A 13790-nucleotide genomic window follows, 5' to 3' on the forward strand; every position below is an offset into this window, starting at 1 on the left:
CTCCCCTCCAGCCCCCATCCTCCACTCCTGCCAGGCTGCCACCTGCTCTCTGCAGCATGCTGCACAGCTGCTCTGCTACAATAACAAATTAAGGTCCACCGTGGCAGGCAGGAGTCATTACCTAATGCTCCTGCTATGGAAGAGCATAGAAACCCATCAGCTACCGACTATGTGTGTCGGGAACACAGGTTTTCCCCCCTTTATGTGTAAAGCGAGGGGCCAAGGGGCCACTAATTGTTCTGACGTGGAGCAAAGGATCAGGGGGTGCTACAGTTTGGGGACCCAGAAGCAAAGAGTCACCGCTTGCTGTGTCAGTGTCAGGAGCGAGTCACACGTTGCTGACTGTGCGGTTTTCACAAACAATGAAAGAAACAGAAAAGATCTGATGATTTTTCCAACAACACTTGATCAAGTCCATGTTTTAAAGTTATTTATTCACCATAAGCTAGTATTGAGAGACTGAGAGTTTCACATACTCAAATTTTATTGGATAACCAATAAATGAATCTACAGTATGAGAAGGTTACAATTTTTTTCTTTTCAAATTAAAATATTGTTTTCCTGTAGGGATGTTATTTTGTGACTCGCAGTCTGTTTCTTATCAATGTCATTAAAATAATATGTAGCTACCAAAATGAATAGGCTAGGTGTCAGTTACTTTGTTGAGCGGTTTATCCCTGCTTCATTATCTTGCAATTCATTAAAAGGCTAAAGATAAACTACATCAAAAAAAGTGACTGAGGAAACTGTCAGAGAATACATTTTTGATTTGTTAATCAAGCAATAATGTGAAGGCACAATCCACAGAGGAGGCATGAATATCATATCAAGAGAAATATTAAGAAAAGAAGATATAGAAGAAGAAGTGTTAGATACAATTTACTTGGGAGAAAATGAAATAAATTCAAGGTCAACCGGTGTCACTGGCAACAATTAGTACTAATAAGAAACTATTTCTAGGCCTACTGTCTTAATGGATGGGGGCAAACTGTCTAGCTCCAAATATCCACCACCCACATAGCTGACAGCAGGTGCACACAGTAAATGGAAGAACACCAGACACAATAAAGTGAAGAGGACAATGTTACTGTGACATATTGAATCACCTTTATTATGTTACAGTTCAGTCAAGAAACTTTTTATCAAGGTTTTAATTAATTTGGCAACAATAACGTTCTAATATCAATAACATTCACATTCTATTTTGGCACTGTGCTGGCATTACATAGTCACTGAGCACAAAAAGCTCCCTGCAGAGCTTGGGATACAAAACAGTCAAATGAACACAACATTTATTGAATGGAAAACATGGTAATTTAACATGAATCTAATGGCTGATGCAGGAGAAGGCTGTGGAGGTGGTGGGAGTTAAGTTACTGTGTACTACACTGTATGGAATATGTGACTTTTAATGACTTCTGTGAATGCATGAACTACCACAGGTCTTCATTGCAGACACATTCTTATTTCAAACAACTAATGATTTCTCTGTCATGGCACATTCTTTTATTATTTCAACATGTAACTCAAGCAATAAGTGTAATCTAAATCTAGTATGTATTCAGTGATTTACCCATACAATGAATCAATCCAGACTAAACCTTTGATTGTGACAACAACGTCCTATCTAACTCATCTTGTCAACCAGCTATGTGACAGGTTAACAAAGAGATGACTAGTCAGTTAGCAGGAGGCTGAAGTCAAAGAAGAAACAGGCTCAGACGGTGGTGGGATTTGCCGTGGTCATTATGGTCCCTCTGTGTGACAGCTGGCCACTGCCCCCCTTCATCGCCTTTCAGCGTCTTTGTCACAGCCCCTTTAATCACACCAGCAGGACTGTTACACAGCAAATCAGCTGACCTGACCTACTGGCTGACTGAATGACTGTCTGAATGTACTGAGTTATAGCTTTCTACAAGCTGTAACCCTCTCCTATTAACCTATTAACATTAACTCAGGAACAGTTCTCACCATGCAAATCAAATGATTTGCAAATTTTAATTTAAAATTCCTTTCAAGACAATAGAAGATGTCTTGTTTATAAGGAAAATCCTTGAAATCGGGTAAAAACAGCTACTTCCTCATAAGGATTGAACCATTGAATCAAAATGAGCCATTTCATTGTTGAGGCTCAGTCAGATCTACATTCATAAAAACAAAATTCCAATTTTCCAATTAATTTCAATGTAATCAATGAATAAAGTTTGTTGTACCACTTTCCGATGTTACTGTGCTGTAAGAGAGGCTGTTGTTTGAGAATGTGAGATTTGTGAATGCTCAATATGAGCAAGATGACCAATACACCTTTTTATCTTTCTCTTTTCCATATACCATCTCTTTGCATTTCTCTCAGGCTATGCTTTGAAGAACATGCAGGTCTTTCCCCCATCCTGACCCCACACATGTATCCTCAGCCTCAAATGCAACTGCCTACCCCTTAAGTAATCACTGCCTTGGAGAGATCTGACAGTGCCAACAGCACTGTGAAAAGATGCCGTGAATATATGAGCCCACACATTAAGCACATTTACCCTGATCACTTACCCTCTCCACTGTACAGTGGTTGACCTGACACATTCTTAATCCCTATGAGGAAACGCTTTCTCCAATTATTTGCTCTTTCACTTCACTGTACTGAGTCAAGAGGGGGCAAGTCATTAGCTGGGACTGTTTACCCTACTTTCTCAGCAGTCGTGCCATCTGTGTGAGCTCTGTAGGTTGCATAAGGCCTGGCAGATATAACACCTCCACAAAACCTGTTCCCTTTTAGCCATTGTCTCAGTCTGCTCCTTCCAATATTATCTCTTCTCTCCCGGTTGGCTTTTCATGACTTCACTCTGCTCACCAATTGTCTCTTCATGATTCTCCTCAGTCCTCACTTATTATAAATCTCCCCATTCCTTTATAATCTACATCTCTCCTCGCCTTTCCTCTCCGTTCCTCTCCTCCCCTCCTGTCATCCCCAACAGCTGACAGGCCAGACCCTGCCTGGTGGTGACACTTCACCCTCACCGACCCATGCCGACCCAAGCCAGATCACTAGTCCATGTGAGAGCCAGAGACAGAGCCAAGGCCAGGGTTTCTGCTGGGGGGGCTGAGGCCAGAAAGATGGCCCTAGTCATCATAATCATTCATTGCCTGCTGGTCCTTCTGTCCTCAGGCCTCCTCCCACTCCTCCTGCTTTTTTGTCTTCCTCATGTCAGGGCCACACGGCACGCGTATCAGCTGAGCCCAGGATGGTCGGAGTCAACGGGGTCAGGTGGCAGACGCCTGGTTAATTCTCCCGAGGCTCCAAAGTGCTTGCATCAGCTCATACAAATGGACACTGAAATGCACAGATAGAGAATAAAAAAAACACACATATTCACAGAGACCCACAAGCACAGCGTTCATTGCACAAAATAACAGTTATTACAATGAGATAAATTGTTGGGGGGGGTTGATGAGGGTGATGGGGCATTGGGTCTGTCAGACAAACAGTTAGATCTACATTAAGAAGGAGGAGGGGAAGATTATAAACATACGACCAGATGGAGAGAGAGATAGCCCTATTATGTAGATCCTGTCTCCTCTACTCCGCTTGGATCCCTCATGCATATATACCTTTACATTATTCAGTAGGTTATAATGAGAGTAACTGAATGTGGGGTTAAAAAGAAAAAAGGTCGCTAGGCGGTTTAGATGGCAGAAGGTGGGCCACAGGTGTACAAGCCTGGGACTTATTCTTCTGTTTGACCTCTCATTATCACCCCAAGTTCTGATTCATTATTATCCTGTGTCCTCGGGTGTTCAGGGAGCAGTGTGGTGTGTCTGTCTACCACAGTCTGTTCACTGCACAGTCTGTCATTCATATTTTGAGAATAAATTAGTCCATATTTTAAAATCTATTATTGTCTGCTCATCTGTTTGTCTGCTGTGGTCTATCCATCTGTGTTTCTTACTATTTGTTTTTTGCCCCATTTCTGATCACTTTTTTACCCTCTCTGCTCATTTTGACCACATATCCAGATACTTCTCTAATGGCTTGGCAGGCACTTACCAATATAACCGCTCAGATGGATTACTGTAAAACTCCACAATCATCACGTCTGTTACTTTAGACTTAAGTCTTATCAAAATCCTGCTGTCATATCTGCATATCTATCTTCATCTCACTCACACTAATCTATTTTTCTTTTTTTGCTCATGATCAGTTCATCTATCTGTCCTGGACAGCCTGTAGAAGAGAGGTCTGGTCTGTTTGTTTCAGAGGAACAGGTGGGGCAGGCTAACAGTCAGCACAGGCTTGACTCATGCACACACACACACACACACACACACATGCACACACACACACATGCAAGCTGCAGGGAGGAAGGCAGTCAGCCGCTCAGACACTGGCCCATATGGTAGACCTCTGGAGCTGTTGCCCTTAGCAGAGTAGGGGAGGGATGGATGGAGGGATGCAGAGATGGCTGGAGGATGGCAGGAGCAGGAGGAGGCAGAGGGAAACTGGGGGGAGGTTGAAATTAATCAGCAGGACACCCCAACTGTCCACTGTCTTTGGGGAGTTGAGACATGCATATATGTGGCTGATTGAACCAGGGGTCTGGGGATGGTAAGTGGGGGGTTGTAGTGCGTTTAATTGTGTGATTGTGTGAGTGTGTGTGTGACAAAAAGCGAGTACATTAATGTTTGTATACCCTAACAATTTTCTAAACATTTCATTTCACTTGATTTTATTGACCATATTAATATTTATATTAAATATACACATATTGCACAAACCTGTAATCATTAAATTCTCCCTTTATATCTCCGTAAATAAAACATAGATACAAATCAATCAATCAATCACACAATGAAAATATATTCTATCTTGAAATAATGTTATTTTTTGGAACTTCTGCTTCATGTTTTTACATTCTATGGCAGATGTATTTTGTGCAATACCCCTGTTAGAATGTATTGCAAATGTTTAACACTTTGACAATGACAGATTATTTGTTGTTTTTGATCTATACCCCACAATACAATTGGGTCTGACATTAAAAAAAACATGGCTATGAGATTATTAAAGAGCAGATTTTAGCTTTAGTGTAATTTGAGGGTGTTTACATCCATATTGGGTGAACAGTGAAAGGAGATTGGGTGAAAATGTGTATTAAGGGCTGAAAGCCCCATAGTGTTCATCTGATATAGATGTGAACACCCACAAACACACTTTAAGCCAAAAGTCAGGACTTAAACCTCAGTCATTGTTTCATCTCAAGTCAAAGCTGCTGGAGTAGAGCCACAACAATAGAAACCGTGTCACTGTCCACATACTTAAGGGTGGCACTATGCATATGCTTCCATAGGACGAGCAACTTTTCCGTACTATGCACGACTACATCAACTCCAAACTACAAATGTGTTTTCTGTGAGAGGACATCTATTCTTTTGTGTGTGGGCGATCCTTACAAATCCTGTTGTCCCATTCACTGAAGCTTTGAAAAAATATGAAGGCTTGGTACTGTGAAAGATAGGCTGGCCACCTGCCACTCACCACACAAAGGCATAGACTGACAGATGTATAGACAAGAGGTCAGATGGTCAAACACTTTGTCATAATGCTAAACATCATTATGTAGACACACTGCTTAAGTCAAGCACTGTCATTGAAGCCCCTCATTCATTGCTGCTGAGCTCTTTATATGTGTTGTTCAACACATGTGCTAAGTACTACATCCGAGTGTCTGTCTGAAATAAGAGCTGTACAACAGTGCAAGCATAGGTGAAAGTTTATGGGAAGACATCAAAAAACTGTATATAGCCGAAATAATTTTTCCATAACGATGAATAAATTTAATGGCCACTAGGGGGCACAAGAACTCCACAACATGCTGACAGACACAAACCTGATGTATTATCACCTTAAGAATTTGTAATGGCTAACATGTTAGCAAACACTGACCTACTTTCATATCCAGACATGTAGCAATGGTAGCATTTATTTGGTGTCTCCATCTTTGTAGAGTTTTGTTTTTTTTTCTCTCCTGAGGAAATATCTGGCTCTTTAGCAGCTAGGCAGGTAACGTACAGTTTTTATTGAACAATGGAAGCTGCTAGAAACTGCTAGATGATGTTCAGCATCACATTTTAATCTAGATTAATTTTGAATATTTATTTATGCCTTTAAAATAAATTAAACTAACTACTTAAATCAACCATTAGTAAAAAAAATGGTTACATTACACACGTGCATAATATCCTATTACATACACATTGCTCTTGTTGATTAAGACTATAATCATAGTGGCTTGAGCGGTTCCTAGTAAATGTTTTCTTTAAAATCTAGGCTTAGATAAAAATTTCTCTCTCATCATACCATCTGGACAACTGAGATCTGTCACTGTGTGCAAGTGAAAACATTTGTTGATCAAAACAAGATTTCTTCAATCAAAAAACTTCTTTGCCATCTTTCCTTGAGTAAAAACAATGTTTTCAAAGTCAGTATTTCTTTATAACCTACATGAAGTGAGTACTAATACACAGCACTTTACTGGACATATGGTTGGATATGAACTTAATAACTGTGGTGCATTTAATCCTAGGACAGATTGCGCTGGTGTAGAGTTAGTGGATGGCACAGTGATTGTATCTTTAATCTTATGCTCAAGAGATTGATCCATATATGGTATAGCATATATTATTATCAATCTGTGAAGAATATGTCTGCCTTAACAAGGTCAGAAAGAATATATTCAGTTTGCTTGGTCTTATTTGAGAGCAAAAATAGTCAAATGATGCTGATATCTTGTCATAAATGTTGTGCTCTTTTATGCTTATATGTTTTTGACTAGTTTTTGTCTTTAACTGGCATCACAGAATAATTGGAAATGCTGCTCAATGTCTTTAAAACAAACAAGGGTAAAAAATATTGAATATTCCCTGTCAGATATCTGTCAAATTCAAAAAGGTGCCCTGGCCTGCCACCAGGGTCTGCCTGTCTTAATGTAATGGAGCCATTTAATCACTAGGGGGAGACAGAAGACTGGCAATGTACCTTTCAAAAAGCCTGCGTTGAGCAGAATATTCAGTTTGTTGCATATGCATTGTGTTCAATGGTTGCATGAAATTAAGTTATAGGAAATAAAGCTTCTACCTGTAATACATTACAACTATTTCTAATTTAATGGTGCAGCTAAGGTTAGTGTATAATCTTTCTGCTGAGCCGCTTTTGGAAGTTTTATTAACAGATGAGCATTATCTGTATGGGTCGAGCATTTTTCAGTCAATGTTCCAAACTTGTTTTCATTAAAGGAGCAATCACCCCTCACCAGCCCACCCAGAAGAAACCAGGGTTTTCTAAAATTGGGTGCAGGAACTCCTTTGCTATTTCACCTGCTGTGAAGCAAATGCAACACAGGCTGCCACACACACACACACACACACACAGCTGAGTGGTGGCAGATTACTTGCAGATGCAATAGAGCATAGGGAATGTGGACTGCTTCATCAGCTTGTTTAAGTGACGCATGTTCTTAATGTCTACTCAATAAAAGTGCACCTCTGCTGAGTCACCAAGACAGTGCAATACTTAGTCATGTGGAGTTGGACTCAGGGTCAAGACCAAATGGCATGGTCATAACTTAGTACTACTGTTTCAAACATATATTTGACAGCATTTTCCATATTATTTCCAGTGGTGCATTGGAATATGGATTATTCAAAGACAAAACTAAAGGTTACAGCTAGATAGCAATACGATTTATTGTCTTACCACTGAATAATTTAATAATGGATAAGTCCATCTTTCTTTCTAGGATAACTACAATCACCAGAGCTTGTCTAAAGTAAGAAATCACATGAGATCACAGATAGAAAAGATAGATGGAAGACAGAAGGAAGTGAAGGAAATGCATTTGGAAAAATAAGTCATTCAAAATGTAGTCTAATGGAATGAAAATAAAATTGGAAATCATGTGGACACAAAAGGATAGTGGCATCCCACTGTTTAGCATAAAATCTCGAAATTGATGCCATTTGATAGTCTTTTTTTATTTTTTTATCCAAAGCACCATATAGTACCATAAGTGCGCATTCATGAAATGGGTGTAACTGTTGTGAATCAAATAATTGATCTAAACAGTGATACTCACTGAAAACTTTTAGAAGGAAGATACAGAAAAGTTTTTTTTTTTGCCTCTTTAAGTCTTTCTTTGCCCTTATGGAATTCCCAGTCTGGCACAATAGGTTTGGTTCTGGTTGTTGGCCAGTATTGATTCAGCTTTGTCAGTGCTCATATACTGTGCTGCCAACTCATTTCAAACCTAAAGGAGGGAAGTAAGGCAATGCCACCATTCAGAGAACACCATGCTTGTCACCAATTCCCTTTTAAGATTTTGTTGGTTATTGACTGGAAGGATTATTTTCCACAAGAACTTTAACTACAAGGCAGTTGCCACATCCCAGAATTTTCATGGCCTCATTTTCTCTTCTCAATGCTCTTTCGGGGGGCAAATCAGGTTATTTCTTTGAGAATTAATGCGTCTAAATTATTCTTCTTTGTTTTATGCTGAGAAGTTCCAGAGCAACATGGCAAAAAATTGGCTTCTTTATCATTCTGTTGCTACCATCACTTCACATAGAATTATTTCTGTCAGCAGAGGTTAAACTGAACACGATTTGTGGATTTCATGCCTGATATGAGCTCTATCTACTGGGAAAGCAGAGCAGTAGCCTTAGAAGCACTATTGATTTTATTTTCTTCATGACAGAACGTCTGTATATATCAGTGAAGTGATTTTGTGTCTGTTGGGCACATAACAAATTAGATCTGTGATCTGAGCCCGGGTGGTTCAATGCACTCAAAATAAATAAATATATAAATGAATCAAAACTTAATTATGTGTGACTCAACCGCACACAGTTCATTAATGGAGAGACTCAACAAGAAGCTCTTTGAACTTTGAGTGTGTGTGTCAACACCGTTGCTAATCGTATCACCCTCAATTAACTTTACTTCTTACAACTGGATAAACCTCTTTGGAGGGGGGCAAAATCAAGGGGGGGAGAGAGAGAGTGAGAGAGGGGGGATTGTGTACAGTGTGTGTGTGTGTGTGTGAGTGTGTGTGTGTGTGCCTCCTACCCCAGCCCTCCACCCCCTATCTCTTTACAGGACTGCCAGCCCGTCTAGAGTTATTCCAGGAATGCGATGAACATGGCTGCCGCGATGAAGGCGCAGAAAACGGGACTGCTGGAACTTCGAGTGACCGTGGACCGCTGGATCCGGGTGTTGGCCACACTTACCGAGGACACGCTCACTGTAAACCCCGGAGAAGGTGTCGAAGATTCCGCGAAGCCCAATGCGAATCCCGCCGGTGCTATCAACGGAGACCCCCCGAATCTGAGCTCGTCCCCGGTCCCAGAAACCATCACCAACGTGAAGCGCACAGTGCGAGTTACCAAGCAAGATGTTGGAGGACTCGGAATTAGTATCAAAGGTAAGACAACCGCTTCAAACAAGTAGCAAAACAGCTACAAACGGCGAGTCACTGTCAGTTAACTCAAGTTGTGGGCAGGAGTTTGAGTGTAGTTTCTGTCAACGACGTCGAAAACGTGTCAGTTAACTAACCGTTAAAGCCAACAAATGTGCGTCAAAATCTACTGATGGTTTCTCCAGTTAGATTCTTACCGTTAACTTACACTTTAATATATTTCTGTTTATGACTGTTTGCACACAGAAAAAAAAATGACAGCTGTGATTATCTCAAGCTGTGCCTCACTTTCAACGGGGAACCATTTCAATGTCCCAGAGTCACCGGAGATCTCAATAAGCTAGCTACTGTGTTGTAGGTTTAGACTGGTCTCAGTCTTAGCAAACTGTAAACCACTAACTAACTTGGTTAACTTAAGAAAAGAAGGAAAATACATATTATTTTATGCTACGGAGCACTTTCTTTGGGTAAGACAAATGCTACCCTAACGTACATTTCCTTAACGTGAAATGTATAACGCTAAAACGTTAATGTAGGCTACATTATAAAATCACGGGTTAAGTTAGCTACTCTTTCCTTCAATAACACCTGTTTCAGCTAACCTTACTAGATGTCATATGATAGCTACCAATAATTAACATCACTTTACTATCAATCATGTTCTTTCTCTTTCTTTATAGGTTTAATAGAAACATTTCCATTTTATAAACCAAAACACAGTATATCAGCTGCAACGATTTGCAGTTGTTTTGTATTATAAAACTTATTTTATTTCTACAATCATGCTGGCAATATATCTGACATGCCTTATTCAAAGTGTTATTTAGATGCATATACTGTACCTGTAATTGAAATAGGATTGTCATGTCACTGAAAGGTATGGCTGAGGACTAATTAAGTGCTATATAGGTGAAAGCAGGGCAACAGAAACAGGACTAAATCCATTACTGTTTCTACAGAATGTAAACTGCGTGTTCCAAAGATCCATTTTGCTGATTAAGCTTGTCTTTGATGCGAAAATGTATAGACCCTGCGGCTGCTAAAATCATGGTTACAGCAGGATTGCTTCTCTAACTACTCAATGGGAAAAGGTTGTGACCTCTCCATATCTTACAAGCCAAGCTTACATACCTGTATCGTGCACTGTGCAGCGGCTGTTAAAAGCCTTTTCCTTGTCCTGTTTCCTTGACCTGCAGCAACAGGGTACTATCTCAGTGGAGATCTCAATGTGAAGGAGACTGAGAGGGTTGAGCATTGGGAAGCTATGTAAATACACAAGATGGGGTTGATGGTGTAGCGATAAGGCTGACTAGGAAGGAATATTTTGATTTTGCTCAAACATTGTTTTCCAACAAGTTCAAGCCCATATCATTTCTATGGCATCTACAGTATATTCACTTTACACTGCAGGTGCTTTAGGATGTCTTTTATATCTTATCATGGTGAAGGTTACTCACTTTGGGTTGGTGACACATGCACTATCACAACAAACATCAAGGCAGTGCATTGAGTAGTGAATAATGGATCTGCATTCTGATATAGACGTTTGTACATTGCCTTTTGAACATGCATGCATGTTAGTTAAGTCCTTGACTTGCAGCTCTGCAGTCTGCATGTATTGACAAGTTATCACTTGGCCATTGGCCAATGGATGGGTTGATCTGATGGATAGATGTGGACTCGCACCATTGTCATGTTGCAGAGATGGCTCATCATTGTAGCTGTTCATTTTAGTTCAACCGCCTCTACCACCACTACCAACAACAACAAAGCCAGCACCTAACGACATAAACACAATGTCCATCTCTGTGGAAATGGGTGGCTTTGAAAATCAGACAGCATGTTATTAAAACAAAATCATAGCTGGCACCCTGCTGGCTTGACATTGTTGTGATGCTGGTTGTTCAAAGGCAGCGATGAAGGGAGGGAGGAAGAACGGTGTAGCAGCGGGATAGACAGAGAAAGGAGGCAAAGGCACAAAGAGCAAACTAATGATGAAATGGAAGAAGGAAAAGAGGTCAAATGAGAGGCATTAAAGAAAGGAAGAAATGGTAAGTGTCAAAAAGAAACCGAGTGAAACAGAATAAGAACAGGGTGGAACTTGTGGGCTAGCTGACCCCACAATGTGAACAGCTGAGAAGCGCAGCCCACAGCAGGCAGTTGTCATTGGCTAAAGATGAAAGCTATGTAGCTGGGAGTGGTAATTTTAGGGAGCCCACCCCAGCTTGCAGAAAAGCATGGAGGGAGGCAGTCAACCTTTACTCTCGCATGTCTAAATTTAAGAGGAGCGGCTAGGAAGCGAGGCTCCAGGTCTCTAGACAGGCCTGCTGGTCAGATCGAGGAAGAGCATGGTTCTCTAGACCTCGGTGGAGTGCATTTTTTTCTGAGCTACAGTACTTAGGTGTGTGTGGGTTTGCAACAATGGAGGTCACATTTATTCATTTGGAATTTCAGATGAAACAACTGGTGAAAAGTGTCACAATATTTGGGGATTTATTAACTTCCCTGACTTGTCTTGATGTCTTTTACTCTGGTTAAGTGAGACTGCATGCAAGTTAAAATTAATGCAAGGATTTTTAGGGCAAATATTATGAAACCATATTTTGGTGCCTCGAGCTTATCGGCCATATTTTTGTCAGTTAACAAGGCTCAGGTGCGGTGCTTCATAACAAATCTATTAATAAAAAGTTTTTTTTTTTCTTTTGTGGCTCTGCACATTTGTTATTTTAAGGTTAGTGTTAAATTCGCATTGTTTTCTTTTGTTTCTCCCAGTATTCATTAGCACTACATGCAGTTAAGCTGATGAAGTTTGATGAAGTTAAACGCTGATCTCGCTGAATTCTTTGAAAAGAGCATTTTCACAACAAACATATTGCAAGCACAAAATTGCCTAATGAGGTGCTTGTCAGTGTTGCATATACCAGTACCATTCATTTACCTGTCACTGGTAGCTCCAGTGGCTCCACCCCACCCCCGCCAACCCCCACCCTTCTGTCAACTGAGTGACAGGCTGCCTGCTGGAGGATGCAGAACTATGTTTGACATGAAAAGTTGGAGGAAGAAAGGTGGGATGGGAAAGGAATATGCAAGGATTAAGAGTTGTGTAGGAGTGGCGGACGTATTGACAGTTGTTTTCTACAGTATGTCGGGGATGTTTATTCGGCACTCATGTCAGTATGAGAAATTGGAAGTAAAGATGAATGCATGTGAAGAGAGCAAGAGGAATAGAAAGATATAAAGGTGGAAAAAAAAAAGGTTACCGTGCGCTTGTCACTGTTGTTGGCCCTCACCTCCCTTTATGGCCCCAAGGTCAAACTTAATAGTTTGTCAAAGCAGAGGGTGAAAAAAAATCTTACACCAAGCATCCCTTACACCATACAGGCCATTTTGTCAAAAATAACAAAATGCCTTATTGATTCAAATATCTACAATATAAATCTATCTACATCATTATGGTGCCAAAGCCAAGTTATTTTGACTCTAATGCCACCCCCCACCCCCCCTCCCCATCACACAGTGACACCAATGTCACTGTCAACCAGAAGAAGAAACCAGGCTGTCTTTTGCCTACTTGTCCAACCATTTACTTTAAATAGGTGCTTAGCATAAATGACCACCTTTCATCAAGTAAAAAGAGATAGCACTGCAATTGGTAGAGTGGGAAATGCTGTAAGGAGCAATCTATTAGCATGATGGTTTGGTACATGAGATATGAACATGTCAGTTTTAATGAAGCTGAAAGGTCACTGACTGTATACCGCCCTGGCAATCACTGTTGAAGTATGCACGATCCTGTATCTATCCTGCATTAGTACTCTTGGATTTTTCAATTAAATTACTTTCAAGGTTGGATCAGCAGCCTGGCAGTAGTGTGGTATGCACTGTAGGTTTAATTCTAGTCTTTGGCTTTTACTTTCAACATGCAATGTTTACTCTTCAATTTAGCACAAGTTAGAGTACAGTTGTTTACTTCTTTTTTTTTTACTGTAAAGTCTATAAATACTTTGGTGCTACCCTTCCTACCAGAACCAGTAATAAGCTATTACCGGATGTCTAGCGTTAAAGCATGTCTGGCATTAAATCCTTCATGTAGGTTATACAGAGAATCAGTCTGCAGTTAGTGTACTGCTGGTGATACTGTGGAGTCTTCCTGTAGTGAAAGGAGATTATAGAGAAATGTAATTCGCTGATGGTGGTGCAAATTGGGGGCAAAGGTAACCTGAAGGTTAGAGAAGCAACTTGTGACTGGAAGGTATTCAGATTTAATCCTCAAATCAGCTGGGAAATTTGGAATTGGGGGGGGGGGGAGTGAGCAGGATACATCCCTTC

The 13790-nt window shown here is 40.5% G+C and overlaps 1 protein-coding gene and 1 long non-coding RNA gene across 2 annotated transcripts in view; one reads left to right on the plus strand and one right to left on the minus strand.

The window, feature by feature from the left end:
- Positions 1–1084: 1084 nt before the first annotated feature.
- LOC137181242 (uncharacterized) lies at positions 1085–9237 on the minus strand. The gene is made up of 2 exons (XR_010928135.1): positions 9113–9237; positions 1085–3325 (listed from the first exon to the last, which is right to left on the minus strand). It is a non-coding gene; the product is annotated as an uncharacterized lncRNA (long non-coding RNA).
- snta1 (syntrophin, alpha 1) overlaps positions 9085–13790 on the plus strand; it is a 36398-nt gene continuing 31692 nt past the window's right edge. Inside the window, exon 1 of the mRNA XM_067586805.1 lies at positions 9085–9467. Within this exon, the coding sequence (XP_067442906.1) occupies positions 9179–9467 (289 nt within the window). The 5' untranslated portion in view covers positions 9085–9178. The remainder of the gene's footprint in view (positions 9468–13790) is intronic.

This window comes from Thunnus thynnus, chromosome 4 (genome assembly GCF_963924715.1).
Source record: "Thunnus thynnus chromosome 4, fThuThy2.1, whole genome shotgun sequence".
NCBI lineage: Eukaryota > Metazoa > Chordata > Actinopteri > Scombriformes > Scombridae > Thunnus > Thunnus thynnus.